This window comes from Cynocephalus volans, chromosome 11 (assembly GCF_027409185.1).
Source record: "Cynocephalus volans isolate mCynVol1 chromosome 11, mCynVol1.pri, whole genome shotgun sequence".
In the NCBI taxonomy this organism is placed as follows: Eukaryota; Metazoa; Chordata; class Mammalia; order Dermoptera; family Cynocephalidae; genus Cynocephalus; species Cynocephalus volans.
The window spans coordinates 110,250,681-110,272,571 of NC_084470.1; the positions used below are offsets into that span (position 1 = coordinate 110,250,681).

Consider the following 21,891-nt stretch of genomic DNA (forward strand, 5'->3'; position numbering starts at 1 on the left):
ATTAGGAAAATGCAAGATTATTTTAAAAGGGAAAAGAGAGCATATTTGTTTTATAAAGATTAGGATTAAATAGTTTCTAAAAACTTCCTACATTAAAACTCCTTATTTTTTTTTTTCTCTACTATTCCCCTATTTTTTATACCAATCTATACTTCTGATGTAATTTTTACAGTGCTGATCTAATGTTTTACAAATTCTCTAGTGGTAAGCAGCTGAAAAATAATTTATTCTAAAAATTAGGAAACAATATATGTTTAAATAAATAAGGTAACTAAACTTTGGCATTCTAATAAAGAGTTAGCCATTTGGGGATTAATACTAGATCATTCATAATATTTTCAAATTAGTTTTCAATTGTTATTTTGTCAAGTATAATCAATGAAGATTTTGTTATTCATGTATTTATAGTACTGGTTAGCCATAAATATTTGACAAATGGAGACATTTCTAGCACCACCTAATGGCAGTCAAGTAAAAAGAAAAAGCTCTCCCAATTTTAAAACTAATTTGCATAATTCAAATTAAGCTATTTAGCCAGAGTTGCTTCTAAATGAAACTGAACTTTTGTATTCCCTGATGCACTAAATAGGCAGCTAGAAATCCATCTCCAAGCAATTGGAGGCATTTTTTCTATCTTTACAAAAACTAGAATAAGAAAATATCTAAGTAATAGAATATGTTAACTTTATGTAAAGTTTTTAGATTCAGGAGCTCATGCATTAAGACTACATCCTCCATATCCCAATTAATTTCCTGAAAAAAATGTATCTTGACTATTGTATTGACATATTTTATTTTTGTTGTTTTTCAGTGGTGTTTTGTGAATCTTTGACTAATTTAACCTACTAGTCTAATAAAGCATCTTTTTTCTCTGACAGAGTTTTAAAAAATGGTGTCATATCTTTCTGATTATACTGCTAAAATTTTCTGTTGAATATGACTCAAAGGACATGTTTTAGATGCAGGATAAGTCAATCTCACCTCAGGTTCTTCCTATTTACTTCCTAGCAGAATTTGAAAACATGTGTGGTCTGCTGTATCCTGAACATTAAGATCAATGGATTTGGCTAACGTATGTGAAAGGGAACTTAGTGACAACACCAGACTCTGATACCTTTCATTCTCATTTCTGCACTTTGGTTTAATACTTCCCTCTAAAACATAAAGAGGAGCACTAGGCAGACTGCAGAAGCAAGCAGTTTTAAAAATCAGTAAGAAAAAGTGAGTTTGGAGGGGGTAGTACTAGGGAAAGTTTCAAGAAAGTGCCTTCTCTTCAACTCCAATTTCTCCTTTCTGTGAACATTAATCAACATCTGTCACTTGATGCCCTGTAATTCCCTTTTCTTCACTGTCCACCTACTAAATTATAATTCATCCTTCACAATCCTGTTCAGTCATCACAGCTTCTGTGAACTTTTGCTGTACACTGCTCTGCTCTTGTTTGAACAGAATTCATCACTTCTTGCTACCTTACACCCGTGAGTTACATATCCCTCTTGTACTGGGTCTTTATAATATTTTGCAGTCATTCAGATGTGTCTGGTCCTTCTACCATAGGACTGGTTCCCTGAGAATAAATATTATACCTTTTCTTTAATCTTTATTTCTGAGGAAAAAAGTGCACTTTGGTGAAAGAAATGGCAAATTAATGCAACTAATGTATGTTTAAGTTATTGTCTGCAGCTTAAGTTTCTCTATACTTACATTTTAATGTAAGTTATTGTTTTCATATTTCTTTTATTCTGCTAAAAGTTAACTAATATTTGTGGTTATTTTTTTTAACCTCATGTAATGCTTGATTGACTTTCTCAAATTGTGAATCAACATTTATTTCTAAAGAAAAAAAATACTGTTAACCCCTGTTATTGAAGGCTTAAAAAGAGTAGATGTCTGACTTAGAGGCTATCCTAAATTTTTAAAGGACTCTCATAAGAAGACCATAGTCATCTATACACAAGATGAATTTAGTAAATACAGGCATACTTTTAAGCAAGAGAATTTCAGGATTTACCTCAAGAAAAAAAAATTGAATATAAAGATGATTAGACAATTGAACAAGTATATGGATAAATATAATATCAATATTTATCAAAATATAAAAATACTATTAAGAAGGGAAGTATTTATCACTACTATCACTTATTACTGTTTTAGAGGTACTATCAATTCAATAAGGAATAGGAATTTAAAAACTTATTCATAAATTAATCAGGTAGTCATTATTTTCTAATAATATTTTCTCCTAAAGATCCAAGACAATCCATTGAAAATATGGAACTAATAGAACAGTTTACAAATTGGCTGGGTTTAAGAGAAATATGTATAAGCAGTTGCTTTCCTGTTCTCACAAAATCGCTCATAAAATAAATAGAAACTTCTGTTTCCAGTTTGAATATAGAAGAGTGAGAAACATGCCTACTCCCATGGTAACAACAAGAAAAAGAAATACACATTTATATATATAAAATATATTCATATATATTTTAAAATGTATAAAAATATATTAAAAATGCATAAAAATATATTTTTCTATGAGACTATCAAAACAGCAAGTAATACAGAAAATCCTGAATGAACTGAATTGTAAGAAGAAATAAGTGCTTCATAGATAATCAGAGTGCTGTAGCAGCTTCCATTTCTGAAGGTAGGCCCTTGTTCAGGTACCAGAAAACATTCCAGTATAGATGGGAATAATTTTCAGGACAAAGCAGAATTGTCTGAACCTTAGATGAGTGTGGCCTGGAGAAGTGAATGGAGATTAAAAAGAGGTCCAAATGTCAAAACAAATATCCTAGTCCCCAAATCCTACCATCCTTGAATTTTGCCAAGAATGTGTCTTTTGACGAGGACCTGGAAATGGATTCTAAAGAATTCTTGCAGTGACTGAATTTCAGAGTGATGAAGAAATTTAATCCAAATGTGAGCCAAAAGTATCTATAATCCCAACTTAATCCCCTGACAACTCAAATATGGATAAGATTAAAAAGGTGCTATCACCAGTGGTTAGGGATTGGGCTAACTACAGGTGAATTGAAACTGATTAAAGCCCAACTTCAGTTCAACACAGTCAGATGACAAAATTATTATAATTAGAAAGCAAAGAATTTAAAGCAAATATAGTTACTTTAAAGAATTTAAAGGTAAAATTGGTATTATGGGTGAAGAGACAGCGTATTTTAGGAGAGAAATGATAGCTCTAAAAAAGAATGAAATGGAAACTCTAGATCAGTAAAGTATAAATCTACAATAGGACTTTATTTGATAGGTTTATTAGCAGACTAGACAGTGCAGAATAAAAGATTAATGAGTTTGAATGCCTATTCTTATAAAATAACCAAACAAAAGCAGAGAGAAAAAAGATTGAAAAAATAAGCAGAGGCTCAGTAACCTGCAGCGTAGTATGAGAGGCCTAACATCATACACTGAGCTGGGGAAAAAGGAAGAGAAAGGAAGGAGAAAACAGGCAAGAAAAATATTTGAAGAAATAACTGTTGATAAATCTTCAAGCTTGGTGATAAAACATGAACCTAAAGATCCAAGAAGCTCAACAGATTCCAAGCAGAATAAATACAATGAAAATTACATTCTCCTAATTGAATTACTAAAAATGAAAGATTAAAAACAAAACAAAATAAAACAACAGCTTAAAAACAACCAGAGAGAAAAAAACAGAACAATGAAAATAATGACAGCTGACATTTTATCAGAAACAATGGAGGCCAGAAGATAATAGGTATCTTTAAAAACATAAAAAAATAAAAATGTCAACTTGAATTTTATATTCAATGAAAATATTATTGAAAAATTAAGTTGAAAGACATTTCAGATTTGAAAAAATGAGTTACTATGTCATGAATAGTCCTGCACTGCAAGATATGCTCAAACATTTTTTTCAGGTTGAAAGAAGTAATACTAGATAGAAAACTCAAACTTGAGGAAAGAATGAAGGAAAATGGAAATGAAAAATATGTGAAGAAATAGGAAATATTTTTTAAATTTTCTTTTGAAGAAATTTGACTAGAGAAAGCAAAAACAAATATATTTTGCAGTTTACAATATACATGAAAGTAAAATGTATGAAAAATAGCACAAGCCATTGAAAAATGGTAAATGGAACTCTGCTGCTGTACAGAACTTACACATCAAATAGTATATGATAATATAATTTGTGGTAGAATGCAATAAGAATACATATTGTGATCCCTAGAGCAACCATTTTTTAAAGTTTAGAGAGATGAGAAAGGAAATAAAGTGGACTATTAAAATAACTCTACTAATCCAAAACAAGGTAGAAATGCACAATAAAGGAACAAAGAACAAATGCAAGAAAAGAATGAAGTAAAGAAAGGAAACAAATAGCAAAATGTAAACTTAAATCCAAACCATATCAATAATTACACTGAATACAAATGTACAAAATACAATAATCAAAAGGCAGAGATTTTTAAATGACTTTCTTAGTAATAAATAAAAGTAAGTAAAAAATCTGTAAGAACACAGAAAAATCAAAGAACACTATCAGCAAACATAACTTAAATGATATTTATTGAACACTGTATCAAAATTGGAAAATCCCAATTCTTCTCAAATGTACATGAAAAGTATATGCTGGGTGATAAAGCAGTTTCAATAAATTTCAAAGGATTGAGGTGATAGAGCATATTCTCCAACGACATGGAATTAAATTAAAAATCAATGAGAATGATAGCTGAAAAATTTCAAAATATTTTGAATTAGATAACGCATTTCTAAATACACCACAAATCGAAAGAAGAGAATCTCTAAAAATTAAAATTTTAAAAATCAAAAAAAAAAATAAAAGTACAACATATCAGCATTTTATAGTTCAGCTAAAGTAGTGCTTAAAGAGAAATGTACAGGTTAAAGGGTTGTCTTAGAAGACAAAGGCCCAAGCTCCTTCTTGAAACAGTTAAAAAAGAATAAATTAAACCCAACATAATAGGAAATAAAAAATAATAATTAAGACAAGATTGGATATTAGTGAAATAGAAACAGATGACAAAGCCCAAAATTGGTTTGCAAGAATGTTGGGAATTGTGGGGGGTAGATTGGGGGTTGGAGAGTGGTGGTGGTGGTGGTGATGGGAGGAGATTTTGAATTAATTTAAATAATCAATATGATTTACTACATTAACAGAGGTATTAACAGAGCAAAATATCATATCATTTCAATAGTTCTGGAAAGTATTTCCCAAAATCTAACACCTACTCATAATGAAAACTTCTAGCAAGCTAGGGATAGAAGGGAACTTCCTCACTTAGATAAAGAACCGCTACAAATATTCTACAGCTAACACATATAATTGTGAAATTTTGCATGCTTTTCTTCTAAGACAGGGATCAAGTTAGCATTAAATTTTACTGGTGATCCTAGCCAGTGTTAAAACAATAAGATAATATAAAAAGGTATAAATATTGGAAAGGGAAAGAAAAATGTATTTATTTGTCATTGACATGATTTTGTATGTAAAAGTTTAAACAATCTCAAAAAAAAAAAAAGAATACTATCACTAATAAATGAATTCAGAAAGGCTATGGGATACAAGGTAATACAAATAAAACTCATTGAATATACTAGCAATAAACATTGAAAAAATTTTAAAAGTCTCATTTAAAAGAGCATCGAAAATATAGCACTTAAAAATAATTTAACAAATTAAGTAAAAAGATTTCTATACCCCAAAATGTAAAAAGTAATTTATAAAAATTTTAAAAAACCTAAGTAAATGAAGATTTATCATGTTCGTGACTGAAAATCAAAATATTATTAAAATAGCCATCTTCTCAAGTCAATCTGTACATTCAATTCAATTCCAATCAAAATTCCAGCAAGTGTTTTTTAAGAAATTCTCAAGTTGATTCTACAAGTTGAAAGCAAGTGAAAAAGCCTAGAATATACAAAACAATATTGAATAAAGTCTTAAAAAATTGTCAGATTTATCCATCTGATTTCAAGATTCAAAAATAAAGCCACAATAATCAAACCTTTCTAGAATTTGTGTAGTACTGGAAAATAGATCGGAAATAGATCCTGACTTCCCAATGTCAATTAAATTTGATGAGTTAAGGCAATTCGAATAGGAAAGTACGATCTTTCTAACAAATGGTACTGCATAGTTTGGAGTAGTCTGGAAAAAAAAGAAATCTTGGCTCCTTCCTCACGTCATAATACAAATTAAGGTAGGGTCATATAGCTAAAAATAAAAGCTAAAATTGTAAAGCTCCTAGAAGAAAAATGAGAAAATATCTTGGTTTTCTTTTTGTTAGTTTAGATTTCTTAGTCAGGATACAAAAAAGAACTAACTGTTAAAAATGATAAATTCAGCTTTATCAAAAGATGTTAAGAAAATGAAAAGACAAGCCACCGACTGGGTCATAGGCTAGGTATGTAATAACTTAGTGAGAAAACGTGCAGCAATTTTCCAAATGGTTGTCCCATTTTACTTTACGTCAGCAATATGAGAGTTACAGTTGTAACACATGTTCAGCAGAATCTGGTGTTTTAAATTTTAACCATTCTAGGGAGTGTGGACAGGTGTCTCTCTAGTTTCAATTTGCGGTTCTCTGATTATTGAGACTGAGCACCTTTTTTGTGAGCCTTGGTCATTTGCATATCAGGGTTTTTGTCAAGTGACTGGTCATACTTTTTGCCAAGTGACTATTCATACTTTTCATTGGGTTATCCGGCTTTTTAAAGAGTTATAGTATTTCTTTATATATTCTGCTTGCCAGTTCTGAGATTGTAATTTCTGATTCAACTTTTTTGTTGTTTTATCTAGAGATGATTTTTAGCAACTTTTTCATGCATGCTGGGGAGTTGTATTGCAGTTTTCTTCTTCTGTGCATCTGGATTTCAGAGGGCAGAATTTTCATCAACTAAAATGGTTTAGTTCTTCTTTTCTTTTTATTTATACAGTAGCTTGTTATGAATATTACCTGACAATTTCCAGTCATTTTGAAATGTCTTACACTTTCCATCTGCAATAACAAGGGTATGTTGGCTATAATGAAGGTTTTGGGTGGCTTTGTAAGTTTCTTAGTTCAAGGGAGACATATTCTGTTATTTCTGTGAAAGGCAATTTCTTTCAGTGATGGCCTCCTCTGTGCAGGGGTGAAATTGTGTGTTTTCTGATTTTATGACTGTCTTTTGTTTCTGCAGAACTCTTAATTTCCTGTTTGCTTCCTTCTTTGACTCTAAGAGATATCACCCTTTAAGTCCTCCTCCCCCATAAGCAGTACCTTCCGTAGATTGCCCTTTTTGTGATTTTATCTGGTACTTGCCATAGCTAGGCCCTTGCTGCTGATGCTGGCTCTACTGGTTTAGAATGTTTATTTCTCTACTTCATGTATTGAAGATTTAGTATCCTGTGTGTCCTAGTGAACCTGCAGGCTTGCGTTATAGGTGTTTTATTTGCTCTTCTTGACCAGCATGGTTTTAAGAGAAAATGTGGAAAGATTTGCATTAAGCTACCATCATTATCCTATGGGAAGCTGAATAATCTGGACTAAAATTTTAAATGTTAAAAAAAAAAAAAACCTCATGAATATGCTAGAAGAAAACACTAGCTACTATTTCTTGTTATTTTGTGGATGAGAAGGTACTTTTTCATTAACACATATGAAGCAATGAAGAAAAATATTTTAAAATTTTGAATCTTTTTGTTTTAGCTTAAAGGACAGTGAAAAATGGAAAAGTTTAAAAGGCTTGGAGCAAATTAGGAGAAAATGTTTGAAACATCTACCTAGACAAAGAATCAGCATCTAATTATTCCATGAACATGTATTGAGAGTTTAGAATGAAACAGGTAATTTTCTAGGCTTACATTGTAGGGAATGGAGATATGAGGTAAGTTAAATAAATGATAAACATATAGTGCGTGCAGTGATGATGATGCTATGGAGAAAGGGAAAGCAGAGGGGAGTTAGACTTAACAGAGGCTTTCAGACAAGTGAAATTTCAGAAGAGACCTGTAAAAAGTAAGATAGCTCACCACGCGCTTACCTGGAAAAGATATTCCAGGCAGAGGAAGGAGCAGTTACAGAAGTCCAGAGGCAGCCAAAGTGGAGAAAGGGAGAGGAAGCCGACAGGAAATGGGAGTCATGGCGAAGGCTGGATTATTTAGGATGCTGTAAACTATTGCGGGCACTTTGGCATCTACTTGAAGTAGGACGGGAAGCCTTTGGTGGGTATCAAGAAGAGGAGGGATGTGACCAGAATTGTCTTTTGGTGGGATCACTTTGGCTATTAGAATAGACTAGTGTGCGTGCGTGTGTGTGTGTGTGTGTGTGTGCGTGCGTGTGTGTGTGTGTGTGTGTGCGTGTGTGTGTGCGTGTGTGTGTGTGTGCATGTATGTGTGTGTGTGGAGGAGGGCAAGATAGAAAAAAAGAAAGACCAGTTAAAGAATATAATTACAATATTTCAGGAGAAAGAGAATGATGCTTCATAGCATATGATGTTTCACATGTATCTTTTATAAACCTTTACAAAGCTCCTATAAATCATGTAGAAATAGACCTTTAGAAATTGGGCAAAAGATGTGTTCGTGACTCCCAGAAAAAAATAAGTACTAATGGCTAATATATGTATTAAAATTTCACCATGACCAGTAATAGAAAAAGTGGATTACAATAACACTGAATTCTCATTCTTTGCATCACAGATTTATTGACCAGAGTCTGGGGAAATAGATGTTACAAAGCATGTAAATTAGTTCTTAGTTTTTGAAAGATAATGTGGCAATATCTATGAAATTTTTCAATACTTTCTCTTATTAACAGAATATTATCTTCAAGTCAAAAATATGCATAAAAATGTTTGTTTTAGTATTTCTTTTAATAGTGAAAAATTAGAAAGGAACTAAATGTTATCTAAAGAAAATGATAAACTATGGTAAATATATTTACTCATTAGAGAAATTTTTGTATCTATGTGAGCTGATGGGAAAAGATATCTGCTATATACCGCCAAGTGAAAAAAGCTTGCAGAATAGTATGTGTGATATAATCCAATTTCAGTAAACAAAAAACAATGACGTGTGTAAAATCTTTTGAGAAAATATTTACTAAATTTGGCAATAGTTTTCTCTGAGAGTGGCAGGTAGCACTATGGAGAACTTTCACTTTATGCTTTCATAGTTCTATAGGGTTTGAATTTTATGTAACTATTATTTATTTATTTATGGCAAACTTTTTTATTGAAGTATTACATACATATAGAAAAGTGCAGAAATCAGCAGTGTACAGGTTGATTTCACAAACTCAACAGCCCTGTGTAACCAGCACACAAATTACTAAATAGAACACTACTGTGCCCCACAAAGCGCTGACAATTGCCCTTCTCAAATTCCAGCCAGGATTACCTCTATTCTGACTTCTCACATCATAGATTGATTTTGTCTGATTTTGAGCTTGGTATGAATGGGATCATACAGTACATATTCCTTTGTGCCTAGTATCTTTTACACAATATTGTGTTTGTGAGATTGATGCGTGTAGCTGGGTGAAGCTATAGTTTATTCATTCTTATTGCTATATTTATACTTTCTACAGTTGATGGGCATTTGTGTATGTTTCAGTTTGATGGTATAATGAAAAGTATTGCTACAAACATTCTTGAATATCTTCCAAACCTATGCATTTTGGGGGGATATATACCTAGGAATAAAATGGCTGGATCAAAAGGTATGCATATGTTTAGAAGATATATGGATAACTTAATAAACACTGCCAAATGGTTTTTCAAAGTGGTTGTGCAAATTTACACCCCTACTAGGAGTTTATGAGCACTACACCTATATACAAGGGTACTTCAAAAAGTTAGTGCAAAATTGAATTAAAACATAATATGAATCCTTCCATGAACTTTTTGAAGACCCCTCATGTATATGTAATACAGTTTTATGTATAATACAGAATTATATTTTATGCTATAAGTTTAATGTTTTATTATTATGAAATATTTTATATTATATTTTATATATTACATATGTTATATATAATCAAAACGTTTGTGGAAAATTAGAATTAAAATAATGCAAATCTTTCCATGGACTTTTTGAAGACTCCTGTATGTACACATATGTGTGTGTATACATAGCCATATATTTGTGTGTGTATATACACAATTTGGGCTACCCTTTGTAATTAATATTTCATTTTAGCCCTTCTGGTAGATATTTAGTATAACATTTATTTTTAGACTGTTATTTATTTTTATTTATTTATTTATTATTTATCTTCTCAAAATACATTGTACTTGATTATCATGTCCTTTTATGCATTCCTCTTGACCCCTTCCTGTCCCTCCCCATCATATCTGTTCTCTTGACTTAAATATTTCAAGGAATTTTTGCATTTATTCTGTCTTATTCCCCCCCCTTATTTGTTGGTGTGTTTATTTATTTATTAATTTTTAGCTCCCACAAATAAGTGAGAACATGTGATATTTCTCTTTCTATGTATGACTTGTTTCACTTAATATAATTTTCTCTAAGTTCATCCATGTTGTTACAAATAGTAGAATTTCATTCTTTTTTATGGCAGAGCAGTATTCCATTGTGTAGATGTACCACAGTTTCCTTATCCACTCATCAGATAATGCACATTTGGGCTGGTTCCAGCTCTTGGCTATTGTAAATAAAGCTGCAATAAACATTGGAGTACAGGTATCCCTTCGGCATGAAGATTTCCATTCCTCAGGGTATATTCCCAGCAGTGGGATCTCTGGGTCATATGGTAGATCTATCTGTAATTGTTTGATGAACCTCCATATAATTTTCCATAAAGGCTGCACCATTTTGCAGCCGCACCAACAGTCGATGAGAGTTCTTTTTCTCCACAACCTTGCCAGCATTTATCACTCTCAGTCTTTTGGATATTAGCCATCCTAACTGGAGTGAGATGGTCTCAGTGTGGTTTTGATTTGCATTTCCCGGATGTTGAGTGATGTTGAGCATTTTTTCATGTGCCTGTTGGCCATTTGTATATCTTCCTTTGAGAAATGCCTGTTCAGCTCCTTTGCCCATTTTTTAAATGTGTTGTCTTTTTACTGTAAAGTTGTTAGAGTTCCTTCTATATTCTGGATATTAATCCTTTGTCAGATGTGTGTTTTGCAAATATTTTCTCCCACTCTGCTGGTTGTTTTTTACTCTGTTAATTGTTTCTTTTGCTGTGCAGAAGCTTTTCACTTTGATATAATCCCATTTGTTTATTTTACCTTTAGTTGCCTGTGCTTTTTGGGTCCTATTCATGAATTCTGTACACACTCCTACTTCCTGGAGTATTCACCCTATATTTTCTTTAAGGAGTTTTATTGTTTCAGGCTGTATACTTAATTTATTAATCCATTTTGAGTTGACTTTGGTATATGGTGAAAGGTATGTGTCTAGTTTCATTCTCCTACATGTAAATATACAATTTTCCCAGCACCACTTGTTGAAAAGGTAGTCTCTTTGTAGATTTGCTGCCTTTGTCAAAGATCAGATGGCTGTAGGTGTATGGATTGATTTCTGGGTTCTCTATTCTATTCAATTGATCTGTGTGTCTTTTTTTATGCCAGTACCATGCTGTTTTGGTTATTACGGATTTGTAATATAGTTTAAAGTCAGGTAGTGTTATGCTTCCAGCTTCATTTTTTTTTTTTGATCAGAATTGCTTTGGCTATGTGTGGTCTTTTGTTATTCCATATAAATGTGTGGATAGCTTTTTCCATCTCAGAGAAAAATGTCATTGGAATTTTGATGGGGATTGCATTGAATCTGTAGATCACTTTGGACAATATTGACATTTTCACATTGTTAATTCTTCCAATCCAAGAGCATGGGATATCTTTCCATCTTCTTTTGTCCTCTTTAATTTCTCTCAACAGTTGTTTGTAGTTCTCGTCATAGAGATTATTCACATCCTTGGTCAGCTTTATTCCTAAATATTTTTTTTGTGTGTGTGGCTATTGTAAATGGGCTAGCTTTTATGATTTCTTTTTCCCCATATTTGCTGGTGGAGTATAGAAATGCTACTGATTTTTGTGTGTTGATGTTGTATCCTGCAAGTTTGCTGAAATCATTTATCAACTCTAGGAGTTTTTTTATAGAGGCTTTAGGCTGTTCAATATATAGGATCATATCACCCACAAAAAGGGACAGCTTGACTTCATCCTTTTCAATCTGGATGCTCTTTATTTCCTTCTCTTCTCTGATTGCTCTGGATAGTACTTCCAACACTATGTTGAATAGAAGTGGTGAGAGTGAGCATTCTTGTCCAGTTCCTGTTTTTAAGGGAAAGCTTTCAGTTTTTCCCCATTCAGGATGATATTGGCAGTGGGCTTATCGTATATGGCTTTAATTATGTTGAGATACTTTCCATCTACGCCTAACTTGTAGAAAGACTTTATCATGAAAGGATGTTGAGTTCTGTCAAATGCTTTCTCAGCATCAATAGAGATGATCGTGTGGTTTTTGTCTTTGCTTTTATTAACATGGTGTATCATATTTATTTATTTGTGTATGTTGAACCAACTTTGCATCCCTGGGATGAATCCCACTTGATCATGGTGTATAATTTTCTGTGTGTGTTGCTGTATTCTGTTAGCTAGTATTTTATTGAGGATTTTTGCATCTATATTCATCAAGGATATTAGCCTGCAGTTTTCTATTTTTGATGTATCTTTGTCTGGTTTTGGTATCAGGGTGATGTTTGCCTCATCAAATGAATTTGGGAGAATGGCCTCTGTTTCAATCTTTTGGAACAGTTTCTAGAGGATTGGTATCAGATCCTCTCTGAAGATTTGGAAGAACTCTGCAGTGAACCTATCTGGTCCTGGGATTTTCTTTTCTGTGAGCCTTCTGGTAACAGCTTCAATCTCATTTATTGCAATTGGCCTGTTCAGATATTCTATATCTTCTTGGCTCAGTTTTGTAGTTTGTATGCATCCAGAAATTTATCCATTTCCTCCATATTTTCAAATTTGTTGGTATATAGATGTTTATAGTAGTTTCTAATGATTCCTTGTATTACTGAGGTGTCAGTTGTAATATTACCTTTTTCTTTTCTAATTTTTGTTATTGGGGTCATCTCTCTTGTCTTAGTTAATCTTGTTAAAGTTTTGTCAATTTTATTTATCTTTTCAAAAAACCAACTTTTTGTTTCATTGATCTTTTGTATTATTTTTTGTGTTTCTATTTCATTTATTTCTGCTCTGATCTTAATAATTTCTTCCCATCTACTAACTATAGGTTTGGGATCTTGATTTTCTAGATCTTTAAGGTGAAGTGTTAGATTATTTAATTGCCATCTTTCCATTCTTCTGAAGTAAGCATTTAATGCAATAAATTTCCCCCTTAAAACTGCTTTTGCAGTATCCCACAGGTTTTGGTATGATGTGTCATTATTTTTATTAGTTTCAAGAAATTTTTTTGATTTCCTGTTGAATCTATTCTTGGACCCACATGTCATTAAGTAGAATGTTGTTTAATTTCCATACATTTGTATAGTTTTCAGAGTTTCACTTATTATTGATTTCTAATTTTAATCCATTGTGATCAGAAAAATTACATGGAATAATTCCAGTTTTTTTGAATTTATTGTGACTTGCTTTGTTACCTAACATGTGGTCTATCCTGGAGAATATTCCATATGCTGATGAGAAGAATGAGTATTCTGAGGTTGTTGGGTGAAAGTTCTGTAGATATCTGCCAAATCTAATTGGTCTAGAGTATTGTTTAGATCTTGTGTTTCTCTGTTGATTTTTTGCCTAGATTATCTGTCCAGTGATGAGAGTGGGGTGTACAGGTCCCTCGCTTTTGTGGTGTTAGTGTCTATATCTTTCTTTAGATCTAATAGTGTTTTCTTTGTAAATATGGCTGCTCTGACATTAGGTGCATATATATTTATGATTGTTATGTCTTCTTGATGGATAGATCCTTTTATCATTATAGAGAGGCCTTCTTTATCTCTTTTAATGGTTTTTGCTTTAAAGTCTATTTTATCTGATATAAGAATAGCTACTCCAGCTTATTTTTTTATTTCTGCTTGCATGATATATCTTTTTCCATCCTTTCACTCTTAGTCCATGTGTGCCTTTACAGGTCAAGTGAGTCTCTTGAAGACAGCATCTTGTTGGGTCCATCTTTTTAATCCTGTCAGTCTGTGTCTTTTGAAGGGAAATTTAGTCCCTTTACATTTAGAGTTATTATTGAAAGATGTTGATTTACTACTAGCATTATACTGATTTTTGTTTAGATGTCTTAACTATCTTTTGTTCCTTTCTTTCTAATTTTCTGTTAGTCTTCTGTATTTGTTGGTTTCTTGGGTGATAGATAAACTATATTTTTTCTCTTTTGTTAGCATTTTTGTTTTGCTGATGGGTATTGTTCTTTCTTTTAGATTCATGGCAGTGATGGTTGTTTTGTGGTATCAAACCCAGTACTTCCTTGAGAATTTCTTGTAAGGCTGGTCATGTGGTAGTGAACTCTCGCAGTTTTTGTTTGTCTGAGAAATATAGTATTTGTCCTTTATTTTGGAAGGATAGCCTTGCTGGGTAAAGTGTTCTTGGCTGGCAATTTTTGTCCTTTATTGTTTTGAATATATCATCCCATTCTTTTCTGTCTTTTAGAGTTTCTAGTGAAAAGTCTGATGTTATTCTGATTGGTGCTCCCTTATAGGTGACTTGCCACTTCTCTCTTGCAGCTTTTAAGATTCTCTCTTTGTCTTTGACTTTTGTCAGCTTGATTTTCACATGTCTTGGAGAAGACCCTTTTGGGTTGAATGTGTTTGGTGATCTTTGTGCTTCCTGAATCTGGAGATCTGTGACTTTCTCTATACTTGGGAAGGTTTCTGCTATTATTTCATTGAATATGTTTTCGATGCCATTTCCTTTTTCCTCCCCTTCTGTAATACCCATCGTTCGGAAATTTGAATGCTTAAGGTTGTCAGTTGTCTCTTAGATTTTCTTCAATTTTTTTGATTCTTTTTTCTTTTTTCTGGTCTGCCTATGATAATTCAAATAGCCTGTCTTCAAGGTCAGAAATTCTCTCTTTGGTTTGTTCAAGTCTGCTGGTTAAACTCTCTGCTGTGTTTTTTATTTTGTTGAATGAATCCTTCAGCTCCACAAGTTTAGCTACATTCTTTTTCAAGGCATTGATTTCTTCGTACATTTCTTCTTTCAGATCCTGTATATTTTTTCTCATTTCATTCTGTTGTCTTCCTGAGTTTTCTTGTATCTCATTTAGTTTCCTTAGAATAGTTACTCTAAATTCCTTGTCTGTCATTTCAAAGACTTCCTGTTCTATAGGATGTATCATTTGAAAGTTATTAATTTCCTTTGGTGGTGATGTACTTTCTTGATTTTTCATATTTCTGGTATCTTTCCTTTGGTGTTCTGGCATTATGGCCATGGGTATCACAGTACACTCATTTCACCCTGATGTCTGGCTTGGATCCTGAAGGGACTGCTGCTTCTGGACAGCAGAAACTAGTCTGGGCCAGAAGTCCTGCCCCGCCTGCCTTTACTGTCTCATCTGGCTCAGGGCATGGGTAGCCAAGCCTCTCAAGCCACTCTCAGAGACAGGGACAGCCTGGGCCAGAAGTCCCTCCCTGCCTGCCTTCACCGGCTCAGCTGGCTTGGAGAGGGGTGCCCCAAGACTGTTATGTCTCTCCTAGCATTGGAGTGGCCTAGGTCGGAATTCCTACCCCACCTGCCCTCTCCTGGATGGCTGGCTTGGGGTGTAGGAGCCCTGAGGCTGTTACATCTCTCAGGGAAGTGGGACCAGCCTGAGCTGGAAGTCCCACCCCGGCCCCACCTGCCTTCTCTGGCTCGGCAGGCTTGGGGCATGTGGGCCCAGAAGCTCTAAAGTCTCTCTGTGAAATGGGGAGCAACCTGAACTGGGGTCCTGAGCCAGTTGGCTCCCGCTTGCCCCAACACAGATCTCAGGTCCTCAGTTGCTGCTCCTCAATAGCTGCATATTGATCACTCTGTGGGAGACAGCGACACCAGGAACCGACTACTCCACCATCTTGACCGGAACTCCTATCTAGTATAACATTTTATTTTTCATTTCTCTGATGACTAATGATACTAAGCATCTTTTTAATATATTTGTTCTGACTATGTATCGATTATCAGAAATATATATTACAGCTCTCTTCTCTCACTTATGCTGGTTGCCTTTTCATTCATGCCTTTTTTTAGACAAAAGTCAATTCCAATATGGTCTAATTTATCAATTTTTCCCTTTATATTATAACTTTATCTTTATCATTTAAGAATTTTTGCCTTTTCCATGGCCCCTGTAAATGTATTATTCTTATAATTAAGATTTAATTTGTTTTCTGGCAGCTGGTCTGTACAGGGATCCAAATCCTTGACTGTGGTGTTCCAAGGTGGCACTTTAACCAAGCAAGCTAACAGCCCAGCCTATGATTAAATTTTTAAAGTTGCAAACACACTTCATAAGAGTTAAGTGTTTTTTTATGCAAAACTTGGAGTTTCAGATTTTAAAGATGTTAGGCCACGGATGTATGTTTATTTTATACATCTGTGTATCCCACTGAGCTAGAATAGTGGATGCACAAAGAATGTGTCCCTTAAATATTTCTTGAGTCAATGAATAGAGATACAATGAATGCTCTATCATTTCTCTAAACGCTGAAAATGAAAAATTGAACATTAGAATATTTCTTCTTTGTCTTTCTTTTCTTTAATCAAAATCTAAATTTTAGCAAGTGAGAAATATTCATTTTTTTCTTTTTTTAAAAAACTTTTTTGCCCATTTTAGTCAGTGTTGCTACTTAACACAACATGTAAAGCAAAAAATATTTTGATACTTCTTGGCCCTGTTCCACAAGTCTTCTTATTCTTGGGCCAAGGATGAAAACACATTCATGGGAGAGATAGGGATGGGGGTCAAGCTCAACCACACAGCTGCACTTAAAGCTTCTGTTCTCATTTTATGTTCTGCTCTCACGTCTGCTTTCGTTCCTTTGGCCAACACAAGTCACATAGTCAAGACTAAGTCCACAGATTGAGATCTATAAATATATAAACTTCTTAGAGGAAAAGAAGTTAATATTTTTTTTAAATTATGCATTTTATCATTCTGCCTCATGGTAAATTCACGAACATTTTCTTTAAAATGTTTTATACATTCATCAAAAAATAGTTATGTTTGTATTTAAATACACTCATTTGCAAATTTAGTTCATTTAAAGAATTGTTTACATGATTTAAGCAATTGGCTCAAAAGATAGGATTTATCTATGTCTACAGAAATAATTAACTAATTGTCAAGAACATGATGTTTAAATGAATGTGTGCATTTTTAATTTCCTCATAGAGTTCATGCAAAAGTAAATCATTCATTATTTATCTTGCTAATGTAAAGAGAAAATAACAAGATTGAATTATTTCAAAAAGCGAGGGGAAAGTTTACCATAAAACATCAAATCAAATTTCTCTTTACTATACTAAATCTTACCTTCTCACAAGAAATTTTCCTTAGATTTGTGTAAAATATTATATTTTAGTTGGGTTAAACGTGCATTTCTTTATGTAAGCATAAAACTTGGATATTTAATGTTGTGGTTTTGAAAAACACATACACTTGCATATTCCTTGAATAGTATAGAACTGTTAAGAGATTCCCAAGAATAACTTGGTTAAATATTCCTGTAATTCCTACTCTGATTTATTTTCATTCACCAAATTTCCCTTGAATTAAAGACAAGTCCCAGACCGAAGAATGATTGGTATCTTCCAACCGTCAAATCCTTGCTTTTATTCTCTTTTACTGCCACATAAGTGCCTCCAACACTACAGTAGGGCATTCTGTGTCCTTCGTGTCTCAAATTATAGCTATTTTATGAAATAGCCTTGAGCTGTTTAATTTTAAGATAGTTTTAATTACAGTATATGATACCAAGTACAAGATCAAAATATGGTGACACAAAGGTACGACTTCTGAAGGAGAGAGTTACTCTGAACCAAAAAGGAGAGACGCTTAAGAGAAGAAAAGAGTTGGTAGAAATATAATTGATCTCTGGTCAGAGTGTAGACCAGATTTTACTGTGTCTGTGCCTTTGCTGGGAGAGGCCTTCTTTCACCTCACTAGTCTACACTAACTAATTGCTACGTCTTCCCTTTCTTTCTCTACCAGCTTTTTCCAATAAGTGCTCTACACCTGCTCCTGCTTATCATTCCCCCAATCCTTATCACCCAGCAGTTGAGACTCTGACCATTTTACTCAACTGAAATAGATGATGTCATCACCAGCCCTGTAAGATTTTCTTCAGTTCTAAGCATTGCAGACTGGTAGGAACGGTTTTCACAGTTAACTAATCCCGTCTTCTTAAAGTTCACTCCTATCTAGGCTGTTATTTTACAATATTTATTTGCTCTAACTTTATGACTGCCCTTACTTTTCCTATTGTTCAATGTGAGCATTTCCCCCAAACGTTCTTTTACTTTGTCTCCGAATTCTGTCTCTAACATATGAATTCTTGGTAGGTGATTGTGAATTTATTTTTTTAGCCCCATCTTCTCTTCTGAGATTTAATTTATCATTTCCAAATGACTGAGGTTTTTACATCACTCATATAAACTCAATGTGTCTAAAACTAAACCTATATTCCCACCCCCAAATTTCCCTCTTTACCTGATGTTTCTTTTTCTGTTAATAATGTCATTTTCCCTCAATAATTATTGTTCGTCCTTAATTAAAATCCTTATTATCTTATTTCCCAAAAGTGCAGTGATCTCCTAACTTGTTCCTCTGTAGCTAAATTATTTGTATCATCCACCATTAATTTGGGTGCCCTAGTCCTGACTTTGAGCATCCTATTCCTGTCCTCCGTTCTATCTGTCATATCATCCTTTTACCTATAGAATAAATTTCAAACTGGTGGCTCAGACTCTTCAATCCATATATTAAGGAGGATTAGAGCAATAAACCCAATAGCAGGGATCCAAGTGCGCATGACTACTGAAAAGTGATTTTTGAGGCAGAATCCATGGGGTAAAGGAGTTGCCTGGAAAGTAGCGCTGAATCTAACAGCAGGAATATAACATCCGTGTAGGCAGGAGTAAGAGAATCAGAGAGCAGGAGACAATGAGATGCCAAAATGACTAGGACAAGTGTACTGAAAAGGCCAAGTGCATAAAACTTAGAAGATGAAGACGCAGAAGATAAGAAGGCCAGGGCAAATTTGAATTGCCTCTTTGGAAAGTCTGAAGCCCACATCCTCAGCTTGCCTTTGTTAGTATTAAAGAAATAACACTGTAAAGATTCTTAGAACACAACCTTCTTTTCCATCTTTGCCCTCTACACAAACTTCTCAAGCTAGATTTTGTATGGCACACAAGCTCCAATGGGGTCTGGCTATTTCTCCAGATTCATCTCTTAGCTCCCTCCTTCACTTCTAGTCTTCCTCAGTACTTTTCACACCTGTAGGCCTTTGTACAATTTCTCCCAAATCCTTCACATGCTTTGAAAACCTTCCTTAATCCCTTTTAATCAAACTATATCTTGTATATATCTCTATACCAGTTATCACACCTCATTACAGGTTGTTTTTTATTGTCTTTTTTTCTCAAATAGAACTTAATGTCAGGCACTGGCTTATTAGTTTTTTTCTTTTTTATTGTGTAGCAGAATACTTAACAAATGTTAAAGTTCCATAGGTGCATATTGAAAAACTGACAATCCAATTCTCACCAAATGAGTTCTGCTTTCCTGACTCCAAAACTTTGCTAAACTTCTCCCTTACCTCCAATGCACCTCTCACCTCCTTTCTCCTCATCCAGATTTTCAAAATATATACTAAGTACACCTAGGTGGATCAGACATAGTTCTCAAGGTAGTTTCAATATGTTGAAGCCAAGTGAAATCCCTCAACCTACATAAGAGCTTTGCTTACCAGCCCAGCCTGAAGGGAGTTCTCTCTCCTTCAATTTTTCATAATCCTGGCCGACTATATTTCTACTCAAATCAATATTCATTCATTATTCATTATGGTGTTCTTGAGCTGTTATTTGTTTCTCGCAGTGCGGTTTGTCTGTTAAGATGTATGCATTTTCTATTTCCAACTAAACTGGAAACTCTTTGAAAACAGAAATTGTTCCTCTTAAACTTATTTTCCAGTTTCAGTGCATTAAATGAAATGCCTTACACGCAATAAGAGCTCTGTAGTATGTGCTTAGTAAGTGGGATACCAGGTAGAAAAGAGGTGGGACCATGTGGTGGTAGTGGGAAGGAATTTATAGGACCATCACTAGTTGTACCAGCTTCCTGAGCAGGGGAAATTTCTATGAGAAAAATAGCATTGTATGTCCTATACAGTGCTGGTATGTGGTCTAAAAGGGTAGTGGAGACCCTGAAATTCTGAAGGCTGCAGATTATTTGGTCACAAGATGGTGTTTTGGGAAATTAGCTCTATGGGCCACTTCATGGCAGGTCTTCCCAGTTTTATCATCTATTATTAGACTGAGATTTTAAACTTCATAAATATTTTAAATAAGATCTCCTGTGTTTCTTTCACTCATGTCAAAAACTCATTTGTTTTTATAAGTCTCTGATAATGTGTTCACATTGATACTCTACTCAATTTTGGGATAAAAACATAACTTTTTAGGTTGATGAGTTTTGTATAAATTTAAACTTCATTATATATTGATTAGCAGGAATATGGGCTGAAGTTTCCAAGTACTGGTTGGCATTTAAAATGGGATATAGTTAAAACTAAATAGCCAGGACCATCCGAGTACATTGCTGTGTATAATCTCCAGACTGTACTCACTACATCATAAATAATAATGAAAGTATATGTACATTTATCAGAAAGAATCAACAAAACCATAGCACTGATTTTCTGGTCACATTTGTCTCACCAGGCATTAAGGCCAGCTTTCGAACAAGGGTGCCTGAAGGTTTGCTTGTCTTTGCAGCATCGCCTGGCAATCAGGAAGAGTATTTTGCACTTCAGTTGAGGAATGGACGTCCTTATTTTCTTTTTGATCCTCAGGTAAATAAGTAATCATGAGAGTTAATATTTTTTAGGGTTTAGTAGGTGCCAGGTATTGAAGTAAGTGCTGATGTTTAGATGTTGGATCTTCATCAAGAACTTATAAGGTAAGTACTATTATTGTCCCCACTTTACCAATGAAAAAAACAAAATTTACAAAAGTGATGTGACTTGGCCACAGCTAAAATAGCAGAACTAACGTTCAAACCCATGGAGTCTGACTGAGAATCTACGTGCTTAACAACTAATACACTACTTATAATGAAGATTAAAACTTCTAAATAAATTTGAGTAGATCTATTTTTATTTTCCTTGAGGACAAAAATTATGTCTTCTTTCCTTTCTTCCTTGTTTCACCAGCAAATATTTAAGTGGCTATAAGATACTACTGTGATGGGTGTTGCTGACTGTAATAGTTTTAAAGTTAAATATGACAATGCCTGGAAAGGAAACAGAGGTAAAACAATTAATTTAAAATGTTCATGAATGTTATGAAACAAAAAGCATGGGATGCTATATATTTTGAGAGCATAAGTTAAAGGGTCTTTCTTTTCTGGTTTGGCAGTCGTCTCTGAAAATGTGACATTTATCTGACATACAAAACAATGAGAAAAGTGGTCAAGACAAGAGCATATGTCTGTAAATGAAGGCATATGTTTGAGGTGGGGCAGGACAGAGGAAATACTGATGGGAGACAAGGGAAGATTCTAGGAATCAAGTTTCCAGGCAGAGCAAATAGCTAATAAGTGCCCAAGGAAGACAACAACATGGCATGTTCAATACATTGAGATAAATCTAATATGGCTGGTGAAAAGAGAACAAAAGGAAAAGTGATAGGTTGAAAAGCTGGGTAGAGACCAAG

General features: G+C 33.8%; 1 protein-coding gene across 1 annotated transcript in view; it reads left to right on the plus strand.

Moving 5' to 3' along the window:
* USH2A (usherin) overlaps window positions 1–21,891 on the plus strand; it is a 763,885-nt gene that overhangs the window by 286,111 nt on the left and 455,883 nt on the right. Inside the window, exon 21 of the mRNA XM_063114845.1 lies at window positions 20,899–21,029. Coding sequence (XP_062970915.1) covers window positions 20,899–21,029 — 131 coding nt within the window. The remainder of the gene's footprint in view (window positions 1–20,898; window positions 21,030–21,891) is intronic.